Source organism: Cyprinodon tularosa, unplaced genomic scaffold, assembly GCF_016077235.1.
Source record: "Cyprinodon tularosa strain WSP-4 unplaced genomic scaffold, ASM1607723v1 ctg806, whole genome shotgun sequence".
Classification (NCBI taxonomy): domain Eukaryota; kingdom Metazoa; phylum Chordata; class Actinopteri; order Cyprinodontiformes; family Cyprinodontidae; genus Cyprinodon; species Cyprinodon tularosa.
In genome coordinates this window covers 72,694-100,614 of record NW_024039570.1, presented here as the reverse complement: position 1 = coordinate 100,614, position 27,921 = coordinate 72,694, and the positions used below count along the sequence as shown (strand labels likewise).

At 37.7% G+C, this 27,921-nt stretch overlaps 1 protein-coding gene across 1 annotated transcript; it reads right to left on the bottom strand.

The window, feature by feature from the left end:
* On the bottom strand, window positions 1–27,916 carry tcp11l1 (t-complex 11, testis-specific-like 1). The gene is made up of 10 exons (XM_038271693.1): window positions 27,603–27,916; window positions 27,248–27,375; window positions 14,136–14,268; window positions 13,922–14,042; window positions 10,262–10,482; window positions 6,267–6,403; window positions 3,922–4,094; window positions 3,654–3,835; window positions 320–492; window positions 1–242 (listed from the first exon to the last, which is right to left on the bottom strand). Exons 2-10 carry the CDS (start codon window positions 27,372–27,374, stop codon window positions 19–21), a joined length of 1,491 nt encoding a protein of 496 aa, XP_038127621.1. The 5' UTR covers window position 27,375; window positions 27,603–27,916; the 3' UTR covers window positions 1–18.
* Window positions 27,917–27,921: the final 5 nt, after the last annotated feature.

Below are 27,921 nucleotides of genomic sequence, written 5' to 3'. Positions count from 1 at the left end.
GGGGGGGGGGGGGGGGCTTTATGTCTCTATGCTAGGGCCCTCTTCAGGAGTTGGTGCATTCTGGAGGATCTTCTGGTAGAACGGAGAGAAAACCAGCTTGTTGTAGTTGACCAGGCGGCTGAAGCGGACCGAGAGCTCTCCAAGTTCCCTGCTGACCGGAGCCAGACCTCCTGGGAGAGGAGGAGGTGTCTTGTGCTGACTGGATTCCAGGGCAGCCAGGAGATAGCTTTGAATCCGAGAGTCTAAAGAGGAAGACGAGGAAGGTTTTTCTTTAGTCGCTGCAACATGAAGGGATGTAAGGAAGGGGAACGAGTCTTACCCATTAGCTTTCGGACTGTGTTGTCTGGATGGATGGTGGCAGAGATCTGCCCCTTCAGAGTGCTCTTACGCTCAGCTGTGAGGGAAGGGAAGCCATGTTGGCTTAAACACTGGCTCAGCTCCACACACAGTTTCTCCCCAATGGTCGCTAAGGCCTCCTGCATGTTGAATGACCTGGGAAAAAAATGGATTTGGGGAAAAAGGATTTTTTTCCTCCTCATTCTTTCAGTAAAACACAGCTTTACATAAAATTATGTTTCATTTTTCCCTTTTGTTTTTAGCACTTAGGCTTCCCATTTGAGGTGTGCATTGAAAATGATTTAGTATTGCCAATGTTATTACCTCTATCTACATGGTTTAGAAACTGCTCTTTCTTTTATGGCCACAGCAGTGTTCATTTTATTGTGTTCACTTTTCATTTTAATGGTTCACTGTTTATTTTAATGGGCAGGACCGAACCAGTTTACAGGTCTTGTGCAGCATTCTTTGTAGATCACCTGCACACCCACTTATTGCACTACTAAACTTAGGGAATCTGACCATTCATGGCTGTGGTATCAGGGTTTGACATGACATATCATATATATGTCATATACTGGTGAAGAGATTACCAATCTCTTATCTGTAATCTGTGAAGATCAGATCCTAGATGTATAAAACTGGTAGGTACATGCAATTGTTAGTTATTTAGGAAATATTCCCTCCATTCCCCACAGTTTTTTCCTGCTCTACTTGCCTTGCAGTCAAGACCACACCCACCAAGACCAATGAGTGCTGAGACCAAGACCTCTAGAGATCAAGACTTTGTACGGTCTTGGTCTCGGCCTCTAAAGTCTTGTCTCAGTCTCTGTACTCCTTTGTCTCGGTCCGAGTGGTCTTGACTACAACACTCTGCTCTACCTCATAAAATATGTAAACTGCGTTGCTCCAAGTTTGCCATAGCATCACAAATGTCGAAAAGGTTTAACGTATTTTCACGACCATAAGGCGCACCGTACTAAAAGGCGCAGTCTCAGTTATGTGTGCCATTTCTGTATTTAACACACACATAAGGCGCACCGGACTATAGGGCGCGTTTTTTATATACAGGTACATGTCCTCTCAGGTGGATTTTCCCACTTAAAAACATATTAAAACTACTTTATTCCCACTGATCACAGCAAACAAAGCTGCAAGGTGTATTTATTACAAAGTATTATTCAAACCTGGGAACCGGCCGTGAGAGACACATCGCTGATGACACAGGGCTGTGATTACTCCTCTGATACAGTTTATTGACGCATAAATTAACTTAAAACATAGGCAGGATAATAATCTGGATGAACTGACTGCAATGATTAAATTTTCAGGTGGACTTTCTCACTTAAAAAGATTTAGATTATTTAGATGAAAAAACACCTGCCAGCTGCCGAGGTGAGCCCGGATGCGCCGCGGCCCAGAGGCTGCTGTCGAATTAAGCTTTCAGGTAGAAAAATAGAGCTGGAGCAAAACTGAGTATGATTGTGCTTTATTCAAGTATTTATTACAGAGTATTAATCAAACCCCTCAAAGTCCTCCTCCTCTGTTTCTGAATTAAACAGCTGCGCTAAATCCGACATGCCAGTTTCCCCTTCTTCTTCGCTGTCAGAGTCACTTTCCGTGCCGGGCGGCTCCTTGGAAATGATGCCGGCTTTTTCGAAAGCTCGAACAACAGTCCCAGCAGAAACGTTAGTCCAAGCATCTACAATCCATCCGCAAACGGTGGCGTAACTTGCCCGGCGCTGCCTTCCACTTTTAGTGAAACTGTGGTCTCCGTCTGTCATCCATCGCTCCCACGCCGCTCGCAGCCTTACTTTGAACGGCCGCTTCACACCGATGTCGAGCGGTTGAAGTTCCTTTGTCAGACCTCCCGGAATAACAGCAAGCACAGCGTTCATTTCTTTGACCTTTTTTTTAACATCGGATGTGAGATGGGCACGCATGGAGTCACAAATTAACAGAGATGGTGATGCGTGGAAAAAACCACCTGGTCTCCTTACATACACCTCCCTCAGCCAAGCTTTCATCATCTCCTCGTCCATCCAGCCTTTTTCATTCGCCTTAATAACAACTCCAGCTGGAAAAGTCTCTTTAGGCAAAGTCTTTCTTTTAAAAATCACCATAGGTTTCTGTCCATTTGCGTGGCAGCCAAGCACAACAGTAAACGACGCCTTTTCATACCCCGTTGTGTGTATCGCTACAGTGCTGGTCCCCTTCTTCTCCACGGTGTGATTCACCGGGATGTCGAAAGTGAGCGGCACCTCGTCCATGTTGGTGATGTGGCTTGGCTGGATGACTTTGTCAGCGATGTGTTTGCTGCAGAAAGAGTGGAAGCTCGCCAGCTTTTCATCATAATCCGCCGGACGTCGCTGAGCAACTGTAGTCCTGGTCCGGATGGAAAAATTGTTCTGTTCTTTTATACACAAGCCACGCCCACACTTCCCCCTTTAAGGTTCTCACATACTCATGGTGGTCTCAACAACGTCCGCAGATAGGGCGCACCGCACCATAGGGCGCACCCCACATTTTGAGGGGAAAAAAAGACGTTTAGGTGCGCCTTATAGTCGTGAAAATACGGTAATACTTTTGAGAGGTACTAGTTTTGTTTTCATTACAAATGTCCATAAAACTATGATGATATTCTGCTAATTCTGAAAAGGGAAATCTTCAGATTAAAGTTGTGGTATTTCCATAAAATAAATTGCAGGTAATAAACAGTATCTATTCATGTGATAATTCTTGAAAACACTTGAAAACAACATGGCAGCAGCAGATGTCAACACATACGATATATCCATATGTCAGCCAAGGCTCAAGAGTGATGACGCTCATTGTTGTATAATAAATGGGAAAAAAATGGTCTTGTCCTTTATCAAAATCTGCCGCACTCTCATCCTCCAACAACTTCCAGTCTTCTTTGTCTTTTTCCAAGGCAGTAGGGGCGCGTTTGAAATCACGTGACTCATATGATGCGAAAAAGTGTTTCCGTTGCAGCTTGTGCAAACTATAAGAATTTCTACTGATTTCTAAGATGAGTTTTTCAAAACTGCAATTTTGTTATTTAGAAAAAATTTGTCTTAGTAATTCAGTAATTTGATGGTAAATGTAAAGGCGGCTACTGTATCAGCTTGATTTTCAGAATAAGTGTCAATTACGTCAGATATCAGTCCCACTGGAATCCATGGCTTCTAATATGTTTGGTTACAGATGAGTTCATGGCTGCATGAAGATCTAATAACTGCTAAAACATTAAAACCAACTGGATACATAACAAATTGAGCATCAGAGTAGCTCAGGACTTATATATTTGTACTCACGGAACGTGCATTTCTGTGAGCATGACACTGACAGTGTTTTTAAGCGACTCCATCAGTCCTGGGAGGCCAGAGATGGCGTCTCCTGTGGTGGTGTAGACAACAAGGAGCACAGAGGAGAGCAGAACTAACCGCTCCACCTCCTGCTGCATCTCTAAGAACCGAACTTGATCCATCAGCACCGTCTGGGAGAAGGGAGAAAAGAATGTTCCGTCTTATGAGCAGGAAATAAATAAACCAAAAAAATGAAGGACGAGGACTGAGTATTTACCTCTGGGAAAGGGTCTGAAGCATGATCCCACCTGAGCAGGCGAAGATAAGCGTGATTATGAACATTTAATGGGAGGAGGGAAGGGGGGTCACTGGAAGCAGCAGCAGAACCGTCTGTTTCTCTCAGAGATTTCACCGTTTCCTCCAGCCACTTCTCTGTGTAGTCTAAGGCATCTGAAAGAAATGGACATGTTTATTCTTCACAGCAGCGGCAGGGAGTAGATCAGGGTAAAGTAGGGTTGTCAAAAGTATCGATACTGAAACGTTGTATCCGGATACAATACTAGTTTTTAAAAGTATCGATACAGAGCCACCACCAGTGGTACCTAAACAGTCATTTATCTAGAGTGCAGAATAGAGGACAATGCACTTTCAGAACACTGTGTGATTGAATAATTCTCCGCACTTTTCAGTTTCAGACTTTTTTTTTTGTAAGAGGTGCAGCTGCTGAGAATTATTTTTGTTTCTTAACCGGTTTGGCTAGTGTCATTGTTATGTGTGCAAAGCATAGCCAAGGAAGGAACACTTTATTTTAATTTTATAAGTTTTTTTTATCAAGCTTGCTTAATATTATGCACAGCATACAACCTTTATTGTATTTTATTTATGAATGAAAATATTTCTGTAGAATTTTGGAGTCTTTGTTTTTATCCTTGTGGTATCGAAAATGGTATCGAGAATCGAATATTTTCCTTAGTATCGGTATCGAGTTGAAAAGTTTAGTATCGTGACAACCCAAAAGACAGAGGAAAAACTCACAAACATGCATATTGTAAAGAATTAAATCCTCAACAGGTTTTATTTATTTTGTTAGTAAATGTCAGTGTTAATTTGCACAATTGGTCGGCTTTAAACAAAAAAGATGACACTGTTCTGGATAGTTCAGTTAATTTGGGCAAGGTTTTAAAAAAATCAGAACCATGGTGCAGAACAGATGATCAAACACTGGAAATGTGGGTCTAACTGAACAGAAAGTGGATTCTAGTGATGATCAACTAAACACAACTATCCAGCAAACACTTCGGTTAAAACTAGAGATGGAAACAAATTATAAATGATATTTAAATGTTTATTAGATTAGTATTTATGCTATCCAAATTATTTAACTGGTCAGGTCTGATTAGAAAAATGTTCTTTAAGTGTTGTAATGTTATAATCCACTAGAGGGCACTGATGTCAATTCTTAAGCAGAGCCGCTCTGTTATACACAAGAAAAGTAATGTCATTGGAATGAATGGGCAAATAGTCGGACAGTATGTCAGAGCAACATACCCTGACTATTAACCATAGTTTCAAATCTCTTTTTATTGGAAATCAGAAGGGTTTCACATATTTTATTCGTCTTTTATTATTCAGTAGGAGTGGTGCACAAAATATGTTTGAGATTCCCAGGGGATCTCCTCCTCCTATCCAAAGTAAACATTGCACAAATCTAAAAAAATATATACATCATTCTTTTTAGGACCAATGGGCCTCATGCAAGAAGCATTCACACAAAAAGATTTGTTCTTAAATCGTTTTTACGAGCAATTTAAGAGAAAATGTCACATTCACCATTTTTCTCCCATTTCTAATCTATCAGGTACAAATTTTACGAGCGCATCAGACTTGCTCAACGGAGTCTTGCTCAATCAGTCAGCTGAAATCCGAATCTATTCCTTCGCTAAGTGACCACATTGGTTCTTCTTAGAGGAAATTGTCCATTTTATTAGGCTACATCAGTATATAGTATGTAACTCCACTGTAATTAAATTACATTTGTATTGGGTGATGACAGAACTATCAGTCAGTACACCTGCAGCTGGCATGTTGGTGTTCAGGGGACACTGGTCAGTCAGGGAGTCCATGTGAGATCAAGCTCCTATTGAAATAACATCCAAAACAGGAAATAGATTCCTGCTACCTAGAGTTAATTCTGGATTTAAGGAATATAAACTCTTATTTCAGGCATCTATAAATCAAATGGTAAATAGAGAAAGCTGCATTCATTGATTTATTATTAACGTTACGCTCACTTGCTCATCAGTCAGGAATTGATACAACTGCATGACTTGTTTCCAGTTGTTTGGTCCTTTTTTTAAAAGCGTAGTGTGAACATAAACCAAACCAAATGAAGATCAAACATTTTGGGCGTATCATGCCCAGTGAATGGATCTGATTAACCTGGAGCTCAAAGGTCGGTGTACATTCAGCCAATTTACTTTCTGTTTTTAGTTATAGTTTGAAAATAAAACAAAGAACTGCTTTTTTTTCATCCTTCGGCAAGAAAAAACTAAACATTACCCCTGACTTGACACCACCATGTAGTAAAACACAAGGGGTTTTTGCAAAGGGGCCATTCTTTACTTGGTTGTTTCTCCAGAAACTCCTGGAACTTGTTCCTCTCATACTCAACCGACTGCTGCATGAGATGTGGCTTAATGCTCTTCACTGCAAAGTTAGCCATGTCCACCTTCATCAGGTCCAGCACAGAGAAAATGGACCTAAACAGAGGTAGAAAACAAGTAAAAAGTGTTTAACTTGTAAGTCACTGCTTAGCATCAAAGCGTGTGCATTTGTAAAATTTCTGTTTATCTATTTCAATAAGGACAACGCGCACTCATCAACATGAGTTAAGCATCAATGTAAATATGCAGCAATTAGCACAACAGCTAATTTGCATTTGCTGTCCTAAAGCAGGTAAAAACAGTAGATAATAAACAAGATGCTACAGGAGAGAACATAGTAATTACATACAGATAAGACACAAATAACGTAAAATCACAATAAGATTAGGTGAACAGACTCAAGGAAACGGATCATTTCCCCATGTGTTCACCAACGTTTCAAGGAGGTTTTACAACTTATGTAGGTGTCACAGCTCCTGGTGTGGGCTGGCAGTGCTAATATAAGATAAATATCTTTATGCTTTCTAAACTTCAGGGAAAACCGAGTTAAAATGTTGATAGTTTGATTAAAACTATCTACCATTTGTATTACAATTGATCAATTTATCTGTTCAAGTTCAGCCTACAGATGCTGTTGCAGGTGTTTAGGGATGAAAAGGTAAGATCTAGCTTTGGGAGAAATTATGATCAGAAAGACCTGATAGGAGATCAAGTCTTTAAAATTCCTTTAGACCTCGTTGGGAATATTAAAGGAACAGTACACCCAAAACATGATTAGCCTTCATTTTCTACTCACCCCCATGCTGAACAACACTCTGGAGTACTTTTTTGATATCTCAAATGCATCTGGAGATCTGGGAGGCTTCTTGCTGTCTGCTGACATTCAAATAATGGAGATCTATGGCGCCCGAGGCAGAAAGGTCCATAAAAGTCCACAAAAAACGTGTCAATATTCCTCCATACTGCTCGTCCAATGTATTCCAAGTGTCCTGAGTGGGTAGCGTCCATAATTTACCCGAAACGAAGTCATTTAGAATGTTTTTAGAGCATAAACAGTAGTCTATAGGATTTCCTAAAAGCGCGTTCACGAGTCTACGGAAACCGCGGCAGACCAAACCAGATGAAAGTGCGCATTCAGCGTCTGCTCTGCCGATAATGCAAGCGTAGAAGAAGAAATGTGCTGTTTACCTGTGCAAAGAAAGAAACAACGAAAGAAAAATGTCTGAGGACTTCAGTGTTGAGGAAGAGCATGAGTTCTTTGCCGAGCTGAATGCGCACTTTCGTCTGGTTTGGTCTGCCGCGGTTTCCGTAGACTCGTGAACGCGCTTTTAGGAAATCCTATAGACTACTGTTTATGCTCTAAAAACATTCTAAATGACTTCGTTTCGAGTAAATTATGGATGCTACCCACTCAGGACACTTGGAATACATTGGACGAGCAGTATGGAGGAATATTGACACGTTTTTTGTGGACTTTTATGGACCTTTCTGCCTCGGGCGCCATAGACCTCCATTATTTGAATGTCAGCAGACAGCAAGAAGCCTCCCAGATCTCCAGATGCATTTGAGATATCAAAAAAGTACTCCAGAGTGTTGTTCAGCATGGGGGTGAGTAGAAAATGAAGGCTAATCATGTTTTGGGTGTACTATTCCTTTAAATGGATTGCGGTTTGTGACCAGCTTGTTACTCTTGTTGGCCCATTAATGACCTGTGTTAAATTATACTCATCTGTCAGTTTAAAGTGCTGAGGACACAGTAGTGACATTTTCTAGTATTTTTTATTTTTTTTGCAGATCAAGAGGTTAATACCAATGATTAATGTAGTAATTTCAAGCATGTCTGGATAAACAGTTTTCATCAGGAAACCTCTGCCATTCAGAGGACTCTAGCGCCACTTAGTGGGAGAAAACTGGAATGACAAGGACTGAGAGCTGGATCAGTGGTTTTGTTATTGACAGCTGGAGTTTTAATGGGTTTAGTTACAGCTATGCCTTTGCAAAGGGGCGCAGCCTTTTGTCTCAGCCCCCATAAGAATTTAAGTTAAATTTAAGAATTTAAGTTTCCTAAGGATCCCCCAGCTGCTTTTAATATGGGTGAAGCAGGTTAAATGAGATTGTTCCCTCATGGTAAGAGTCGCTTTGCTGTTCAGTTAATATCTACGGTGAGCAGCTGTCAGCAGCCATATCTACGGTGTAAGAGCAAAATATTCATAAAAAAAAAACAGAGGCTGATGAGGAGCTTAGATCGCAGATTGCTGCCATCTCCGATAATGACCCAAAATTTACCGTTTTTATCTTCTGTTAACTCAGAGGCTAACTTTGTGGTAATAACGTGGTTCTGAGTTCTGCATCAGGTGTTTAATAGGTTTGTGGTTTAAACTGAAATTTCAGAGGAACTTATGCTGTATTTTTTATTTGGGGGATGGAAACGGGCACATCTGATTCCATTCAGAGCTTTCATTTATATTCTATAGACTAATGAGATGTTATGCTATCTGTAGCAGAGGTGTAGAAAGCCGTGTTCCGCAGACGTTTGTTTTCTGCTGCGGTCATATTACTGTCACCCTCAGAGTCTGACTCTGTAGGCTAGAGGTCCACTCTGGTTGGTTCTAACCTAGAAGGTGTGATGCCACCATATTCCTCAGCATCACTACCCTCTCCTGAGCTCAAACTAGTCCATGGTTCAACCACACAAACCATTTCCAGACATTCTGGAACATGTTTCCATCCATCTCCATTATAGAATGCTGAGCTAGCTCCACCAGTGTTCTCCCTGTGACGTCAGCAGATATGTATTTACTAGCTATAGATTAGAGTTCTGCTGTGGAGCTACTAAACGTAGAATATCTGTGGTAAAATAGGCCTGTTTGATTCCTAATAACCACCTGGTATGTGCTGCTGCATGATTTTAATGCTAAATTACATTAAATCAATATTGCGTCATCAACATTTGCCTTGTCCACTTTATTGTTCCAGTTGATGTTTATGTCACCCATGAAAATGATTTCCCTTAAAGAGCTGCATTCTTTCAAAATAGACTCCAGTTAAACTTAAAATATGTCTCTTGCAGATGAGGGGCAGTAGATACAGATCAGAGTAAGTGACACTGTGGTGAACAGTATTATGTTCAAACCAATACATTCAAGATCATTTTCTGCTGGCCAATCACATTTAAAGCTGCAGTCTGTAACATTGAGGAGAGAGCAGACTTCGACTGAAAATTTGAAGAAAAACAGGTTTCACGCCACTCCCCCACCCTCTCTGCTTCACTCATGCCGCACCTCCAAGCTCCACCCCTCTCACAGCATCTGCGCGGCTACCGCATGCGACCAGAAGGGGGGGTGGATTCAGCGTGTGTGAGCTGTGATTGACACTCCATCAGACGCTCCTCTGGCTGTGATTGGTTGTTTTGACTCGCCGAATTATTCTTTCCAGATTGAAATACAGGCAGTAGGCGGGACCAATTGAAGCAGTTTTTTTCACAGGTTACATATCACATGTACTGCTGTCTGAGCATAGGGACAGTTTTAGCCAATATGACAAAAAAGTGATTTTTAAAAACTTACAGACTTCAGCTTTAAGGTGATTTTTAACATAAACTAATAAACCGCCACCTCCCCCTGTCTCTCCATTTCTTCTGAAAACATTGTATTCTGGCAAATCCACAGCTGCAGATGGTGATTTTGCATTCGAGCAACTTATAGATATGCCTATTAAATTAATATTTGAGTCACCTAAAATATGTTCTGTTAATTCTGTTTTGTTCACAATACTATTAAATAAATTTTGCACCATTGAGGCTAAAAAATATATAATCTCCATGTTCCCATTTGGCCAAAGGAAGATCACTTAACAACAAGCTGACCTCTGCATGAAATGACAAAGGTCTAAAAATAAAACAGTGTTGGCTAACTGTAGCGCTAATAATGGTGTGTCTCTCACAGTAAGGCTTACTTCAGCAGAGGCACAAGGTCGGTGATCGGCTTCAGTTTCTTGATGTCCTCATCTCTGCATGGGGCGCATAGAGAACCCATCATTTCAATGATAAACTGGGACAGCTGGCCGATATCTAGAGCTCCGTTTTCAGCCTGCTGCTGGATTAGCGGCAGATCAAGAACCTCTTCGATGCGGGAATGAAGGCGTCCGTGGCCGGACAGCAAAAAAGACAGCAGCGTCTGGATGGGAGGTTGTAAAGGGAAAAGATACAAACGTTGATGCGGAGAGCAGCATTTATGTTTCACCATATTCAAAAGATTGTGTTTTATAGTTGAAATATGGAAGCACTACCTTCCATATTTACTTCCGTAAACACAGAGCAAGCTGGCCTGTGATGTCATTGCATCTTCTACTGCGCATGCGGGACACTTGCTTTGTATGATTGCAGCTCACACAGGAGATCACATACAAGTCGCATATATTTGAAAATGTGAACAGCAACACAAAAAAATCAGATTTCACAAAAATATCAGAATTGAGCATCAAGGCCTGCAGTGTGAACGCAGCCTAAATGACCATCTCTGAAACTCAGTTAAAAAACTGCATGATCTGTTTTTTCTGAAGACTTGATCCAATAAATGCTATTATATTACAACAGTGGAGACGAATAAAGAAGTTCCAGCTTTTCATCTTTTAAAACAAGATTTTAATAGCTTTAAATCATATTTTCTCAGACTGTGATAGTCTTTAAAGGTGTTTGCTTTGACTTTACCTTATTTTTGTAGAACCCCTGATGGGATTACTTGCAGTCTAGCGCTGAAACAATCAGATTAATCGTGATAAATTGATTATCAAAAATAATCGTAATATAGTAATCTATTGATCGTTAACTGAAGTGTAGAGACTGTAGAGCGTTTAGCTGCTTTTTCAGGCTTCTTTATTGCGATGTTCTGTTTGGTTCTTTTTCCCTCTGAAATAAAAATTGCGTCTTCAATCTCAAGGCCACATCATCATTTCCTGCACAGCTGATTGGCTGCTGGGTGGAATATTTTTTAGCATTCAGATCAATCCTGAAAGCTAGCCTGACCCGGAGCAGGATTGCGTTCAGAGTACGTCACCACGGTGACTAGCCTTGCTAAGAATGAATCCAGCTTCGTGTTACGGATGCATAGATGGACTGATAGGATGCAACTGATGTTTGACGAAGATAGTTGTGAATAAAGTCAGTAAATCTAAATAATCTTTTTTATACCATATTATGTTTATTTTATTACAACTACGCAGCCCTAAAACAAACATTTCAATCAACCATCACACCTGAGCAGGTTCCAGACTAACATTACATGTAGAGATCTCATCCAGAGAGCGATTTTTTTTAGTTTTTAAATCTACATGTTTGAAAATCAGTTATAAAAAAAATCTGAATCTGAATCTAATAAAAATCTTATATAAAAATTAAAAAGCAAAGTAAACTAATGGAGAAAATTGCTTTTTCATGAGATACAGAGGAACGTCTATAACGGGGTAAGCATCATCGGTCTGCCAGCTTCACCGACCTGCAGCTTTTGCATGCATCCCGTCTTCAACACACCTGACAAAAATGCTAAGGAGGCAATTTGGTCTTTTGTTTCAGATGTGCTGAAGCAGGGAGGCAAGCAAAAGCTGCAGGACAGTTGCACCCGAGGACTCGTGTTGCTCACCCCTGGTTTATACAGTCATGCTGAGATTTATCCAGATTAGAGTAACCATAGTGTCGTCTTTAACAGGTTATTACATTTGTTTAAATGTAGCTTCGTATGGACAATACTTATGAAAAACTTAAACCGTGGAGACCTTTAATCCAAGATCACATCGTAGATCTTAGACAACTTTTATTTAGCATACACAGAGTGTATACAAAATGAAAAATGAACATTTCCATTCCATAAATGTAAACAGCGTGGGAGAAAAAAAATACCTGAGCTGGGAGAGAGAAATAAAATATAAAGACAATTTACAGATCAGACAAAACTCTTGAGATATCTGATGAAAATATGATGAATTCTGAATATTTGCAGGAGAATCTAACTTGATTGCGAAAATATTTAGGACACTTTCAATACAACAACTAACACTTTATGACTGCATAAAAGACTTTAAACCAAATTCAAGTACAAGTTTAGAGTCGATTTTAGAATTTTGCCATTTTCTTATTAAGCATGTCATAAATGTGTTTTTGTGTTGTTCTAATTGTGTAAGAAGTCTCCCAACCGTTGTGTTTTTTTTAATAATTGAACTTTACAGATCTCACAATGGAGAAATTAACTCTAGATTTAACCCGCATCCTTGGGGAGCAGTTTCCGGCATTATTTAGTTATTTTTCCTTTTCAAGTCTCAACACATGTCAGTTCCTGCATTAAAGGAATAGTACACCCAAAACATGATTAGCCTTCATTTTCTACTCACCCCCATGCTGAACAACACTCTGGAGTACTTTTTTGATATCTCAAATGCATCTGGAGATCTGGGAGGCTTCTTGCTGTCTGCTGACATTCAAATAATGGAGGTCTATGGCGCCCGAGGCAGAAAGGTCCATAAAAGTCCACAAAAAACGTGTCAATATTCCTCCATACTGCTCGTCCAATGTATTCCAAGTGTCCTGAGTGGGTAGCATCCATAATTTACTCGAAACGAAGTCATTTAGAATGTTTTTAGAGCATAAACAGTAGTGTATAGGATTTCCTGAAAGCGCGTTCACGAGTCTACGCAAACCGCGGCAGACCAAACCAGATGAAAGTGCGCATTCAGCTCGGCAAAGAACTCATGCTCTTCCTCAACACTGAAGTCCTCAGACATTTTTCTTTCGTTGTTTCTTTCTTTGCACAGGTAAACAGCACATTTCTTCTTCTACGCTTGCATTATCGGCAGAGCAGACGCTGAATGCGCGCTTTCATCTGGTTTGGTCTGCCGGCTTCCGTAGCATCGTGAAAGCGCATGTGCGCGCTTTTAGGAAATCCTATACACTACTGTTTATGCTCTAAAAACATTCTAAATGACTTCGTTTCGAGTAAATTCTGGACGCTACCCACTCAGGACACTTGGAATACATTGGACGAGCAGTATGGAGGAATATTGACACGTTTTTTGTGGACTTTTATGGACCTTTCTGTCTCGGGCGCCATAGACCTCCATTATTTGAATGTCAGCAGACAGCAAGAAGCCTCCCAGATCTCCAGATGCCTTTGAGATATCAAAAAAGTACTCCAGAGTGTTGTTCAGCATGGGGGTGAGTAGAAAATGAAGGCTAATCATGTTTTGGGTGTACTATTCCTTTAAAAGGATGACCTGAATCACTGCTGTGGCTAAAATGGTGGCGCTGTGACGTCACAGCATGGAATTCTGAGAATGCTTTGGTTTCTCCACTTTCCCTGTAAGATGGCAAGCCGTTGTCATAGTACACGGAAAAGTTTTTTCATGTTGCCATAGCAGTGCAGTGCATTGCAGCGGACATCAGGCTAATTTTAAACGCTTAGCTGTGGTTTTAAACATCCAAAATTAGCTAAGTGATTAAAAACACACATTTATGTGGTTTGATAAACTGAAAACACATATTTATTGCGACTTTACATGGACTTTAAGAGCTTTTACATGATCTTAGTTAAAATATCCCTTTATTGAGCTAAATGGATCAATCCTCACCTCTTTAATCTCTCCCAGAAGTTTGATGGCATGTTGGTATGATGGAGGATCCTCTTTCAGCTGATCCTCCAAACAGTCCCAGAAGGCTTGGTGCATGGTCTCCTTCACCCGGCGCTCCAAACTGTGGCAGAACAAAGAAGATTGTCCAATTTTCTTCAGCAGTTAAATTCTTAAACAGTTGGAGAACTGCCAGGCTTTTGAATCAAACCCTCACCTTCTTTCAGGAAGCTCTGTTGGCTTGAACTGCAAGTCCTGATTGACAATGATTTCATGAGCTAAAGCCATGTTGGTCATCCCTTTAGCAGTCTCCATCAGCTCCTCCACAGAAACAAACCTGGGTGGGCTGGCTGTGAGAACACAGCATAGATTTATTACATTACAAACCACAACCTAAAAGACCTATAAATCCTGTTTATTGAGAACGAGGTGAAATAGCAATCTGCAGAGACTACATGTCAGATTTGACAGGAATTTAGAGTTTAAAATCATGGTTTCATGTATGCACCGTCACTGCGAATATTTATTTCCTCTAAACTTAAAATGAAAAGCAATTCAAAAGAACATAACTAAAGACATTTCAAATGTATCCGACTTCAATCAAACATTTATGTTTTAGATCTGAATTCTTAATTGCCTCATAAAATGTTTTTTCAGTCCAATGCAGTGATATGTTACTTTTTTATTATATGCAATAAATTAGAAAACGCTTTTCAATGAAGCTCGTTTCTCACATTAGAAGTACCTTTCCAAAAAAAAACAACAACCTTTAATTAGGGATTATATAGCGTTGCCATTTTTTGGCCCTGATACCGATACCCAATACCTGGCTGCGCAGTATTGGTTGATACCGATACCATCCGTTTGAAATTGATGAGTGTGTGTGTATATATGAAGAACTGCCTCCTCCTGGGATGTAAAATAATTGCCATCATGGTTTTGTCAAGCTGCTGCCTACTAGTGATGTTATGAGATGAGCCGAGGCTTCGAGGCGTGTGTCGAGTAATGGAGGGGGAGTTTCCAAGAGGCGCGTATCGAGGCTTGCTTCATTTGGGAGAGGAGTCAAAATAGATGACGTCCGAAGCCTCGCTACACCGCCATACCAAGTGACCGCTTTGGGAAGGGCTCCAGCTTGTCCGAAACTTCGGCAGGCATCTAACAGCCTCAGTATTCAGTAAAGATGTGGAAGTTTGTAGGAGAGTTGGATAGCGTTTGAATAGATTCTAACGATAGATTTGTTGGAAAAAACAACCAATCTAGTTGGTTAAATCTAGTTTGGTTTGATTAAACAATGTAATGATCAAAATCTGAGCGAGCCGCTGGTCACAGTTGAAGTTGATGGTACAAGACCCACCTCAGACATTTGAAAGTTTTTTTGTGGCTAATGTGACTAATTTGTATTGTTTGCCCTAGTACAAATATAGATTGCGTAAAAGCACTAACAAAGTTAGATTGGTTGGATTGACCAAAAGATTGGTTGAACACATAACTTCCAACCTGATTAAAACCAAAAACTCTTGAAAAACTATTATGTTTGAATAAAACGACTAACGTCTTTCATTTTGTTTATCTTTTCCCAATTTGCACAAGCACTTTCACTGTCTGCTGGAGCTTATTTCCCTAAAATGGCAGAAAACAGTGATTTTTCTCTTCTAAGAAATTTTACACATACAAATCTTACAAAAGATTTTATTATACAGACCAGTCATTAATTTCAAAGGAACTTATATGGGAAAAAAACAAGAAAAACAATTGCAAAAAAATCAGTTTACATTACTAACTGTAGTTCTGCACTCCACCAGTAGGTGGTGACATCTTCAAATGAAGCTTAATGGAGTGTGGGGATCGTTGAAGCAATTTGGCCAAACGGTTCAATGCCTCATGAGGCTTCATCTCAGCATCACTACTGCCTACCTTTGTGAAGCAGGAAAAAGACTGATCCAAAGTGAATCCAGTAGAACTTTTTATTGCCTAACTGGAACGGGTGACAATAGTTGAAAAAACTTTTGGCTCTCAAAATGGTATCGGCGTAGCCTGACAAACCAGGCTAAATGTGAGATTAAATGTGTAATTTAGTCTGGATGAATGAGACATCAGAAGATTGTTGATGAGAATAACCCGTTGTCTTTCAGACCATGTCTGTGCCTATTGGCCAACGCTCTGACCAATGAGCTCAACTGACTGTGACGTAGTAAGTCCTCTCAACTTTGGAAAATGTTTTAAATTACGTGTTAAATCGCTAAATGGAGCATATAGTGATGCTTTAGATTATAATATGCTCGCCTCAAATGATCTTAAAACGAACTTTTATTGAACAAAAGCGACAGAAAAGAGAACTTTTAACTTTCAATGGAGCGCTCCATTGAGAGCTGCTGCAGTGCATGATACTGTTCAATAGCTGTTGCCATCTTCCTTGTTTTGCTTTCTCCAGCGTCGCGCAGCTTTGTCGTCTCGCCCTCAAAACCCCGCCCGCTTTGGATCCAGAGATTCAAAAGACATCTCTGCGTTGTGATTGGCCAGCCACTTCTAAGGCCTGGGGCACAGATCAAGGCTAATCGGCTCACAGGCAAAAATGATTTTGGCTGCTGGTGGATGGGGCTAGATTACTAGGCTAGTATCAGTGCCCTATTTGTTGGTACTCTCCGATACTGATACCTCCATTTTAGTGCTAGATCTGGGCCCTGTCCGATACTTGTATCGGTGCAAAACTAGTATTCTGGGAAAAGAAGTCAGAATTCTGAGATTAAACTCAGAATCCTGAGAAAAAAGTCAGAATCCTGATATTAAATCAGCATTCTGAGAAAAAAGTCAGCATTCTGAGAGAAAAAGTCAGAACTATGAGATCAAACTCAGAATCCTGAGATCAAACTCAGAATCCTGAGAAAAAAGTCAGAATCCTGATATTAAATCAGCATTCTGAGAAAAAAGTCAGCATTCTGAGAGAAAAAGTCAGAACTATGAGATCAAACTCAGAATCCTGAGAAAAAAGTCAGCATTCTGAGAGAAAAAGTCAGAATCCTGAGAAGAAAAGTCAGAATTCTGAGATTGAAGTCAGAATCCTGAGAAAAAAGTCAGAATTCTGAGATTAAATCAGCATTCTGAGAAAAAAGTCAGCATTCTGAGAGAAAAAGTCAGAACTATGAGATCAAACTCAGAATCCTGAGATCAAACTCAGAATCCTGAGAAAAAAGTCAGAATCCTGAGAAAAAAAGTCAGAATTCTGAGATTGAAGTCAGAATCCTGAGAAAAAAGTCAGAATCCTGATATTAAATCAGCATTCTGAGAAAAAAGTCAGCATTCTGAGAGAAAAAGTCAGAACTATGAGATCAAACTCAGAATCCTGAGATCAAACTCAGAATCCTGAGAAAAAAGTCAGAATCCTGAGAAAAAAAGTCAGCTTTCTGAGAGAAAAAGTCAGAACTATGAGATCAAACTCAGAATCCTGAGATCAAACTCAGAATCCTGAGAAAAAAGTCAGCATTCTGAGAGAAAAAGTCAGAATTCTGAGATTGAAGTCAGAATCCTGAGAAAAAAGTCAGAATCCTGATATTAAGTCAGCATTCTGAGAAAAAAGTCAGCTTTCTGAGAGAAAAAGTCAGAACTATGAGATCAAACTCAGAATCCTGAGAAAAAAGTCAGAATCCTGATATTAAGTCAGCATTCTGAGAAAAAAGTCAGCATTCTGAGAGAAAAAGTCAGAATTCTGAGATTGAAGTCAGAATCCTGAGAAAAAAGTCAGAATCCTGAGAAAAAAAGTCAGAATTCTGAGATTGAAGTCAGAATCCTGAGAAAAAAGTCAGAATCCTGATATTAAGTCAGCATTCTGAGAAAAAAGTCAGAATCCTGAGAAAAAAAGTCAGAATTCTGAGATCAAACTCAGAATCCTGAGAAAAAAGTCAGAATCCTGAGAAAAAAGTCAGAATCCTGAGAAAAAAAGTCAGAATTCTGAGATTGAAGTCAGAATCCTGAGAAAAAAGTCAGAATCCTGATATTAAGTCAGCATTCTGAGAAAAAAGTCAGCATTCTGAGAGAAAAAGTCAGAACTATGAGATCAAACTCAGAATCCTGAGAAAAAAGTCAGAATCCTGATATTAAGTCAGCATTCTGAGAAAAAAGTCAGAATCCTGAGAAAAAAGTCAGAATCCTGAGAAAAAAGTCAGAATCCTGAGAAAAAAGTCAGAATCCTGATATTAAGTCAGCATTCTGAGAAAAAAGTCAGAATCCTGAGAAAAAAGTCAGAATCCTGAGAAAAAAGTCAGAATCCTGAGAAAAAAGTCAGAATCCTGATATTAAGTCAGCATTCTGAGAAAAAAGTCAGAATCCTGAGAAAAAAGTCAGAATCCTGAGAAAAAAGTCAGAATCCTGATATTAAGTCAGCATTCTGAGAAAAAAGTCAGCATTCTGAGAGAAAAAGTCAGAACTATGAGATCAAACTCAGAATCCTGAGAAAAAAAGTCAGAATTCTGAGATTAAATCAGCATTCTGAGAAAAAAGTCAGCATTCTGAGAGAAAAAGTCAGAACTATGAGATCAAACTCAGAATCCTGAGATCAAACTCAGAATCCTGAGAAAAAAGTCAGAATTCTGAGAATAAATTTAGAATCCTGAGAAGAAAGTAAGAATTCTGATATTAAAGTCAGCATTCTGAGAAAAAAAGTCAGAATTATGAGATTAAAGTCAGAATCCTGAGAAAAAAGTCAGAATTATGAGAAAAAAGTCAGAATTATTAGATTAAAGTCAGAATCCTGAGAAAAAAGTCAGAATTATGAGAAAAAAGTCTGAATTATGAGATTAAAGTCAGAATCCTGAGAAAAAAGTCAGAATTATGAGAAAAAAGTCAGAATTATTAGATTAAAGTCAGAATCCTGAGAAAAAAGTCAGAATTATGAGAAAAAAGTCAGAATTATTAGATTAAAGTCAGAATCCTGATATTAAATCAGCATTCTGAGAAAAAAGTCAGCATTCTGAGAGAAAAAGTCAGAACTATGAGATCAAACTCAGAATCCTGAGAAAAAAAGTCAGAATTATTAGATTAAAGTCAGAATCCTGAGAAAAAAGTCAGAATCCTGAGAAAAAAAGTCAGAATTCTGAGATTGAAGTCAGAATCCTGATATTAAATCAGTATTCTGAGAAAAAAGTCAGCATTCTGAGAGAAAAAGTCAGAACTATGAGATCAAACTCAGAATCCTGAGATCAAACTCAGAATCCTGAGAAAAAAGTCAGAATCCTGAGAAAAAAGTCAGAATCCTGAGAAAAAAGTCAGCATTCTGAGAGAAAAAGTCAGAACTATGAGATCAAACTCAGAATCCTGAGATCAAACTCAGAATCCTGAGAAAAAAGTCAGCATCCTGAGAAAAAAGTCAGAATTCTGAGATTGAAGTCAGAATCCTGAGAAAAAAGTCAGAATCCTGATATTAAGTCAGCATTCTGAGAAAAAAGTCAGCATTCTGAGAGAAAAAGTCAGAACTATGAGATCAACTCAGAATCCCTGAGATCAAACTCAGATCCTGAGAAAAAAGTCAGAAATCCTGATATTAAATCAGGCATTCTGAGAAAAAGGTCAGCATTCTGAGAGAAAAAAAAAGTCAGAAACTATGATATCAACTCAGAATCCAGAGAAAAAAGTCAGAATCCTGATATAAAAATTCAGCATTCTGAGAAAAAAGTCAGCATTTTCTGAGAAAAAAGTAGAAACTAGAGATCAAACTCAGAATCCTGAGATCAAAACTCAGAATCCTGAGAAAAAAGTCAGAATCCTGAGAAAAAAGTCAGCATTCTGAGAGAAAAAGTCAGCATTCTGAGAGAAAAAGTCAGAACTATGAGATCAAACTCAGAATCCTGAGATCAAACTCAGAATCCTGAGATCAAACTCAGAATCCTGAGATCAAACTCAGAATCCTGAGAAAAAAGTCAGAATCCTGAGAAAAAAGTCAGAATTCTGAGAATAAATTTAGAATCCTGAGAAGAAAGTAAGAATTCTGATATTAAAGTCAGCATTCTCAGAAAAAAAGTCAGAATTATGAGATTAAAGTCAGAATCCTGAAGAAAAAGTCAGAAATTATGTAGAAAAAAGTCAGAATATGAGATTTAATGTCGAGAATCCTGAGAAAAAAGCTCAGAATTATGAAAAAAGTCAGAATTAATAATTAAAGTCAGAATCCCAGAGAAAAACGTCAGAATTGATGAGAAAAAAGTCTGAATTAATGAGATTAAAGTCCACACAATCCTGAGAAAAAAGTCTGAATTCGAAATTAAATTCAAAATTCTGAGATTAAAGTCAGAAATCCTGAGAAAAAAGGTCAGATTATGAGAAAAAAGTCAGAATTATTAGATTAAAGTCAGAATCCTGGAGAAAAAAGTCAGAATTATGAGAAAAAAGTCAGAATTATTAGATTAAATTCAGAATCCTCTGAAGAAAAAAGGTCAGAATATGAGAAAAAAGTCTGAATTATGAGATTAAAGTCAGAATCTGTAGAAAAAAGTCCTGAATTCTGAATTTAAAGTCAAAATTCTGAGATTAAAGTCAGAATCCTGGAAAAACAGTAGAATTCTGAATTAAAATCAGCATCACTGAGAAAAAGCAGCATTTCTTAGAGAAAAAGTCAGAACTATGGAGGATCAAAGCTCCAGAATCCTGAGATCAAAACCTCATAATCCTGAAGAAAAAAGTCAGAATCCTGAGAAAAAAGTCAAATTTCTGAGAATAAATTTAGACTCCTGAGCAGAAAGTAAGAATTCCTGATATTAAAGTCAGCATTCGAGAGAAAAAGTCAGAATTCATGAGATTAAATCAGAATCCTGAAAAAAAGTCAAAATTAATGAGAAAATAGGTCAGAATTCTAGATTAAATCACATTCTGAGAAAAAAGTCAGCATTCTGAGAGAAAAAGTAGAACAATGAGATCAAACCACTCAGAATCCCTGCGTATCAAACCACAGAATCCAGAGAAAAAAGGTCAGAATCCTGAGAAAAAAGTCAGAATTCTGAGAATAAATTTAGAATCCTGAAAAGAAAGTAAGAATTCTGATATAAAGTCAAGCATTCTGAGAAGAAAAAGTTCAGAACTATGAGATTATAAGGTCAGAAATCCTGAGAAAAAAGTCAGATTCTGAGGAATGAAATTTAGAAATCCTGAAAGAAGAGAATTCTGATATTAAAGTCAGACATGTCTGAGAGAAAAAGTCAAACTATGAGATTAAAGGTCAGAAATCCTGAGAAAAAGTCCCAGAATTCTGAGAATAAATTTTAGAATCCTGAACAAGAAAGAAGAATTCTGATATTAAAGTCAGCATTCTGAGAAAAAAGTCGAATTAATGAGATTAACGTCGAATCCTGATATTAAATCCGCATTCCTGATAAAAAAGTCAGCATTCTGATAGAAAAAGTCATAACTATGAGAAACTCAGAATCCCGAGATCCAACTCAGAATCCTGAGAAAAAAGTCAGGAATCTGAGAGGAAAAAGTCAGACTCTGAAGAAAAAGTCAGAACTATGAGATCAAACCTCAGAATTCCTGAGAAAAAAGTCAGAAATCCTGATATTTAAGTCAGCATTCCTGAGAAAAAAGTCAAGCATCTGAGAGTAAAAAGTCAGAATTCTGAGATTGAAGCTCAGAAATCCTGAGAAAACAAGTCAGAATCCTGAGAAAAAAAGTCAGAATTTCTGAGATTAGAAGTCAGAATGCCGAGAAACATGTCAGAATCCTGATATTAAGTCAGCATTCTGAGAAAAAAGTCAGAATCCTGAGAAAAAAAGTCAGAATTCTGAGATCAAACTCAGAATCCTGAGAAAAAAGTCAGAATCCTGAGAAAAAAGTCAGAATTCTGAGATTGAAGTCAGAATCCTGAGAAAAAAGTCAGAATCCTGAGAAAAAAAGTCAGAATTCTGAGATTGAAGTCAGAATCCTGAGAAAAAAGTCAGAATTCTGGATAATAAGGGAGTCAGCATTCCTGAGAAAAAAGTCAGCATTCTAGAGAGAAAAATTCAAAACATGAGATCAACTCAGAATCCTGAAGATAAATCCAGAATCCTGATATTTAATGTCAAGCATTCTGAGAAAAAAGGTCAGACCTGAGAAAAAAGTCAGAATCCGAGAAAAAAGTCAGAATCCGGAGAAAAAAGTCAAATCTGATATTAAGTCAAGCATTCTGGAGAAAAAAGTCAGATCCAGAAGTAAAAAAGGTCAGAATCCTGAGAAAAAAAAGTCAGAATTTCTGAGATTGAAGTCAGAATCCCTGAGAAAAAAGTCAGAATTCCGATATTAAGTCAGCATTCTGAGAAAAAAGTCAGCCATTCTGAGAGAAAAAAGTCAGAACTATGAGATCAAACTCAAATCCTGAGAAAAAAGTCAGAATCCTGAGAAAAAAGTCAGAATCCTGAATTATGTCCCAGAAATCTAGAAAAAAGTCAGAATCCAGAGAAAAAAAGTCAGAATTCTGATATTGAAGTCATATCCAGAGAAAAAAGTCAGAAATACCTGATATTAAGTCGCATTCTGAGAAAAAAGTCAGCAATTCTGAGAGAAAAAGTCAGAACTCCTAGAAGATCAAAACTCAGAATCTGAGATCAATACTCAGAATCCTGAAAAAAAATTCAGAATTCTGAGAATAAATTTAGAATCCTTGAGAAAGTAAATAAGGAAATTCTGATATTAAAGTCAGCATTCTGAGAAAAAATTCAGAATTATAGATTAAAGTCAGAATCCTGAGAACAAAGTCAGAATTATGATAAAAAATCAGAATTATTAATAAAAGTCAGAATCCTGAGAAAAAGAGTCATAAAAAAATGAAATATGGAGAAAAAAGCTCTGAATATATGAGATTAAAGTCAGAATCCTGAGAAAAAATCAGAATTATGAGAAAAAAGTCAGAAATTATTAATTAAAGTCAGAATTCTGAGAAAAAGTCAGAATTAGAGAAAAAATCAGATTATTAGATTAAATCAGATCCTGATATTAAATCAGCATTCTGAAAAAAAGTCAGCATCTGAGAGAAAAAGTCAGAACTATGAGATCAAACTCAGAATCCTGAGAAAAAAAGTCAAGAATATTGATTAGAAGTTCAGAATCCTGAGAAAAAAGTCAGAATCCTGAGAAAAAAAAGTCAGAATTCTGAGATTGAAGTCAGATCCTGATATAAAATCAGTATTCTGAGAAAAAAGTCAGCATTCTGAGAGAACAAAATGTCAGAATCTATGAGATCAAAACTCAGAATCCGAGATCAACTCAGAATCCTGAGAAAAAAGTCAGAATCCCTCCTGAGAAAAAAGTCAGAATCCTGAGAAAAAAAGTCAGATCCTAGAAAAGTCAGCATTCCTCGAGAGAAAAAGTCCAGAACTATTGAGATCTAACTCAGAATCCTGAGATCAACTACAGAATCCCTTGAGAAAAAAGCAGCATCCTCGAGAAAAAAGTCAGAATTTCTGAGATTGAAAAGTCAGAATCCTGAGAAAAAAGTCAGAATCCTGATATAAGTCAGCATTCTGAGAAAAAAGTCAGCATTCTGAGAGAAAAGTCAGAAACCTGAGAAAAAAAGTCAGAATCCTGATATTAAGTCAGCATTTCCTGAGAAAAAAGTTCAGCATTCTGAGAGGAAAAAGGCAGAACTATGAGAATCAAACTCAAATCCTGAGGGAAATCAAACTCAGAATCCGAGAAAAAAAGTCAGACAACCTGATATTAAATCACATTCTGAGAAAAAAGTCAGCATTCTGAGAGAAAAAGTCAGAACTATGAGATCAAACTCAGAAATCCTGAGAAAAAAGTCAGAATCCTGATATTAAATCAGCATTCTGAGAAAAAAGTCAGCATTCAGAGAGAAAAAGTCCAGAACTATAGATCAAACTCAGAATCCTGAGATTGAAGTCAGAATCCTGAAGAAAAAAGTCAGAATCCTGATATTAAATCATCCATTCTGAGAAAAAAATCAGCATTCTGAGAGAAAAAGTCAGAACTATGAGATCAAACTCAGAATCCTGATATCCAACTCAGATCCTGGAGAAAAAGTCAGAATCCTGAGAAAAAAAGTCAGAATTCTGAGATTGAAGTCAGAATCCCTGAGAAAAAAGTCAGAATCTCTGATATTAAAATCAAGCATTCTCTGAGAAAAAAAAAGTCAGCATTCTGGAGAGAAAAAGAATCAGAACTAATGAGATCAAAAATAAAACTCAGAAATCCGAGACAAACTCAGAATCCTGGATCACAAACTCAGAATCTGAGATCAAACTCAGAATCCTGAGAAAAAGTCAGAATCCTGAGAAAAAAGTCAGATTCTGATAATAAATTTAGAATCCTAGAAGAAGTAAGAATTCTGTATATTAAAGTCAGCATTCCTCAGAAAAAGTCAGAAATATGAGATTCACAGTCAGAATCCTGAGAAAAAAAGTCAGAATTATGAGAAAAAGTCAAATTGAAGAGATTGAAAGTCAGAATCCTGAGAAAAAAGTCAGAATTATGAGAAAAAAGTCAGAATTATTAGATTAAAGTCAGAATCCTGAGAAAAAAGTCAGAATTATGAGAAAAAAGTCTGAATTATGAGATTAAAGTCAGAATCCTGAGAAAAAAGTCTGAATTCTGAGATTAAAGTCAAAATTCTGAGATTAAAGTCAGAATCCTGAGAAAAAAAGTCAGAATTCTGAGATTAAATCAGCATTCTGAGAAAAAAGTCAGCATTCTGAGAGAAAAAGTCAGAACTATGAGATCAAACTCAGAATCCAGAGAAAAAGTCCCAGCATTCTGAGAACAAGTCAGAATTCTGAGAAATAAAATTAGAATCCTGAGAAGAAAGTAAGAATTCTGATATTAAAGTCAGCATCTGAGAAAAAAAGCCAGAATTATGAATTAAAAGTCAGAATTCCTGAAAAAAAGAGTCAGAAATTATGAGAAAAAAGTCAGAATTATTAGATTTAATTCAGATCCTGAGAAAAAAGTCAGAATATGAGAAAAAATCTGAATTCTGAATATTAAAGTCAGAATCCTGAGATCATACTCCAGAATCCTGAGAAAAAAAGGTCAAGAATCCAGAGAAAAAAGTCAAATTTCTGAGAATAAAATTTAAATCCTTAGAAGAAAGGTAAGAATTCGATATTAAAGTCAGCATTCCTGAGAGAAAAATACAGAATATGAATATAAACTTCCAAATCCTGAAAAAAGTCAGAATATGAGAAAAAGAGTCAGAATTTCTGAGATTAAATCAGCATTCTGAGAAAAAAGTCATCATTCTGAGAGAAAAAGTCCATAACTAATGAGATCAACTCAGAATCCTGAGATCAAACTCAGAATCCCTTGGCTGAAAAAAAAGTCATAATCCTGAGAAAAAGTCAGAATTCTGAAGAATAAATTTAGAATCCTGAGAAGAAAGTAAGAATTCTGAAATTAAAATCAGCATTCTGAGAGAAAAAGTCAGAACAATAGATAAAGTCAAATCCTGAGCAAACAATGTCAGAATTTCAGAGAATAAATTTAGAATCCTGAGAAGAAAGTAAGAATTCTGATATTAAAGTCAGCATTCCTGAGTAAAAAAAAGTCAGAATATGAGATTACAAGTCAGAATCCGGAAAAAAAAAAAGTCAGAATTATGAGAAAAAATCAGAATTATTAATTAAAGTCAGAATCCTGATATTAAATCAGCATTCTGAGAAAAAAAGGTCAGCATTCTGAGAGAAAAAGTCGAACTATGAGATCAAACGCAGAAACCTGAGATCAAACGCAGAATCCTGAGAAAAAAGTCAGCATTCTGAAGAAAAAGTCAGATTCAGAATTGAATTCAGAATCCAGAAAAAAAGTCAGAATCCTAGAAAAAAAGTCAGAATCCTGAGAAAAAAGTCGAGAATCCTGATATTAAATCAGCATTTCTGAGAAAAAAGTCAGCAGTCTGATGAGAAAAAGTCAGAACTATGAGATCAAACTCAAATCCTGAGATCAAACTCAGACATCCTGAGAAAAAAAGGTTCAGAATTCTGAAGAATAAATTTAGAATCCCTGAAAAAAAAGTCAGAATCACTGAGAAAAAGTCAGAATCCTGAGAAGAAAAAGTCAGAATCCCTGAGAAAAAAGTCAGAATCCTGAGAAAAAAATCAGATATTCTGAGATTGAATGTCAGAATCCTGAGTAAAAAGTCAGAATTCTGGAGATTGAAGTCAGAATCCTCCTTGAGAAAAAGAGGGAAAAGGAGAGGGTCAGAATCCTGAGAAAAAAAAGTCAGAATTCTGAGTATTGAAGTCATAATCCTGAGAAAAAAAGATCAGAATTCTGTGATTGAAGTCAGAATCCTGAAAAAAAGTTCAGAATCCTGAAAAATAGTCAGAATTCTGGAGATAGAAGTCAAATCCTGAGAAAAAAGTCAGAATTCTGAGATTGAAGTCAGAATTCCTGAGAAAAAAGGAGTCAGAATCCTGAGAAAAAAGTCAGAATTCTGAGATTTGAAGTCAGAATCCTGAAGAAAAAAGGTCAGAAACCTGATATTAAAGTCAGCAATTCTGAAAAAAAGTCAAGCATTCAGAGAAGAAAAAGTTCAGAACAATGAGATCAACTCAGTTTCCTGAGATCAACTCAGAATCCTGAGAAAAAGTCCAGAGATCCCTGAGTCTTAAGTCAGCATTCTTAGAAAAAGTCAGACTAGAAGATCAATCATAATCCTGAGATCAGAAAACACCTCAGAATCCTGAGAAAAAAAAAAAAGTCAGCATTCTGAGAAAAAAGTCAGAATCCTGAGAAAAAAGTCAGCATTCTGAAAAAAAGTCACATTCTGAGATTGAAGTGGTTCAAATCCTGAGAAAAAGTCAGAATATAGATCAAAACTCAGATTCCCAGAGGATCAAACGCAGAATCTGAGAAAAAGTCAGCATTCTGATAGAAAAAGTCAGCATTCTGAGATTGAAAGTCAGATCCTGAGAAAAAAGAATTCAGAATTTTAAAGAAAAAAGTTCTGAATCCTGAGAAAAAAGTCAGCATTCTGAGAGAAAAAGTTCAGCATTCCTGAGATTGAAGTCAGAATCTGAGAAAAAAGTCAGAATTAATGAGAAAAAAGTCATAAATATTAGATTAAAGTCAGAATCCTTAGAAAACAGTCAGAATTATGAGAAAAAAGTCTGAATTATGAGATTAAAGTCAGAATCCTGAGAAAAAAGTCTGAATTCTGAGATTAAAGTCAAAATTCTGAGATTAAAGTCAGAATCCTGAGAAAAAAGTCAGGATTCTGAGATTACATATATACCTCTCATAAATGTCTGCAATGAAATATGTTTTTAATTAGTCAGATTCACTAATATAACCTGATGAACCAAAATGATTCCCATGATATTCTTTTGAACTGATGCTGAACCGTTTCTTCACCTTGTGGAGTGTTTCCTCTGTGGGGGCTCGGTGTGTTGGCCCTGCTCCTCTTCACTGCATTCCCCTCAGACACATCCTTTAACTCCTCATCTCCTCTGCCCTCAGAGCGGTCTCCCTCCTTAGGCATCCTGCAGAATAACAGGTGACAGCTGCAGAGGCTTTTATGAAACCATGTTGGAGGTGTAGGAAATAATGCCATCAACTGAGGAAGATGTTTAGGCTTGTTTTGATGATCTCATTCAAAAGGGAAGAGGAGGGGTAAGGGAGGAAGAGTCAGCGGGATGCTAGAGAGGTGAAAAACGACATAATAACAGCTTAAGTTCTTCCTGTTTCTACGATCTGTTCCCACATTTACCTTTATTTAAAAGCTGGGCGTTAAGAGATGCTCCGTATCTGTAGAGCTCAACTTCTTCACCGTTAGCAGGATGACTCTTAGCCCACAACAACAACAAATCCCACAGCTTCTCCTTCACAGCTCACACATGGCGCTGCGGTGACTCCTCTGATTTATTTACACCTTCCGATCAGCAGTGGAGAATCTCCGACAGAAGCAGTTCTGGGTTTTCCAAATGAAAAACTCGATTCTATTGACGTCGCAGCTCAAAAATTTCCATCAGCTCATCGCAGTGTCTGAGAAAACGGACACTTCCTGTTATGGGCGGAGCTAGTGCTAC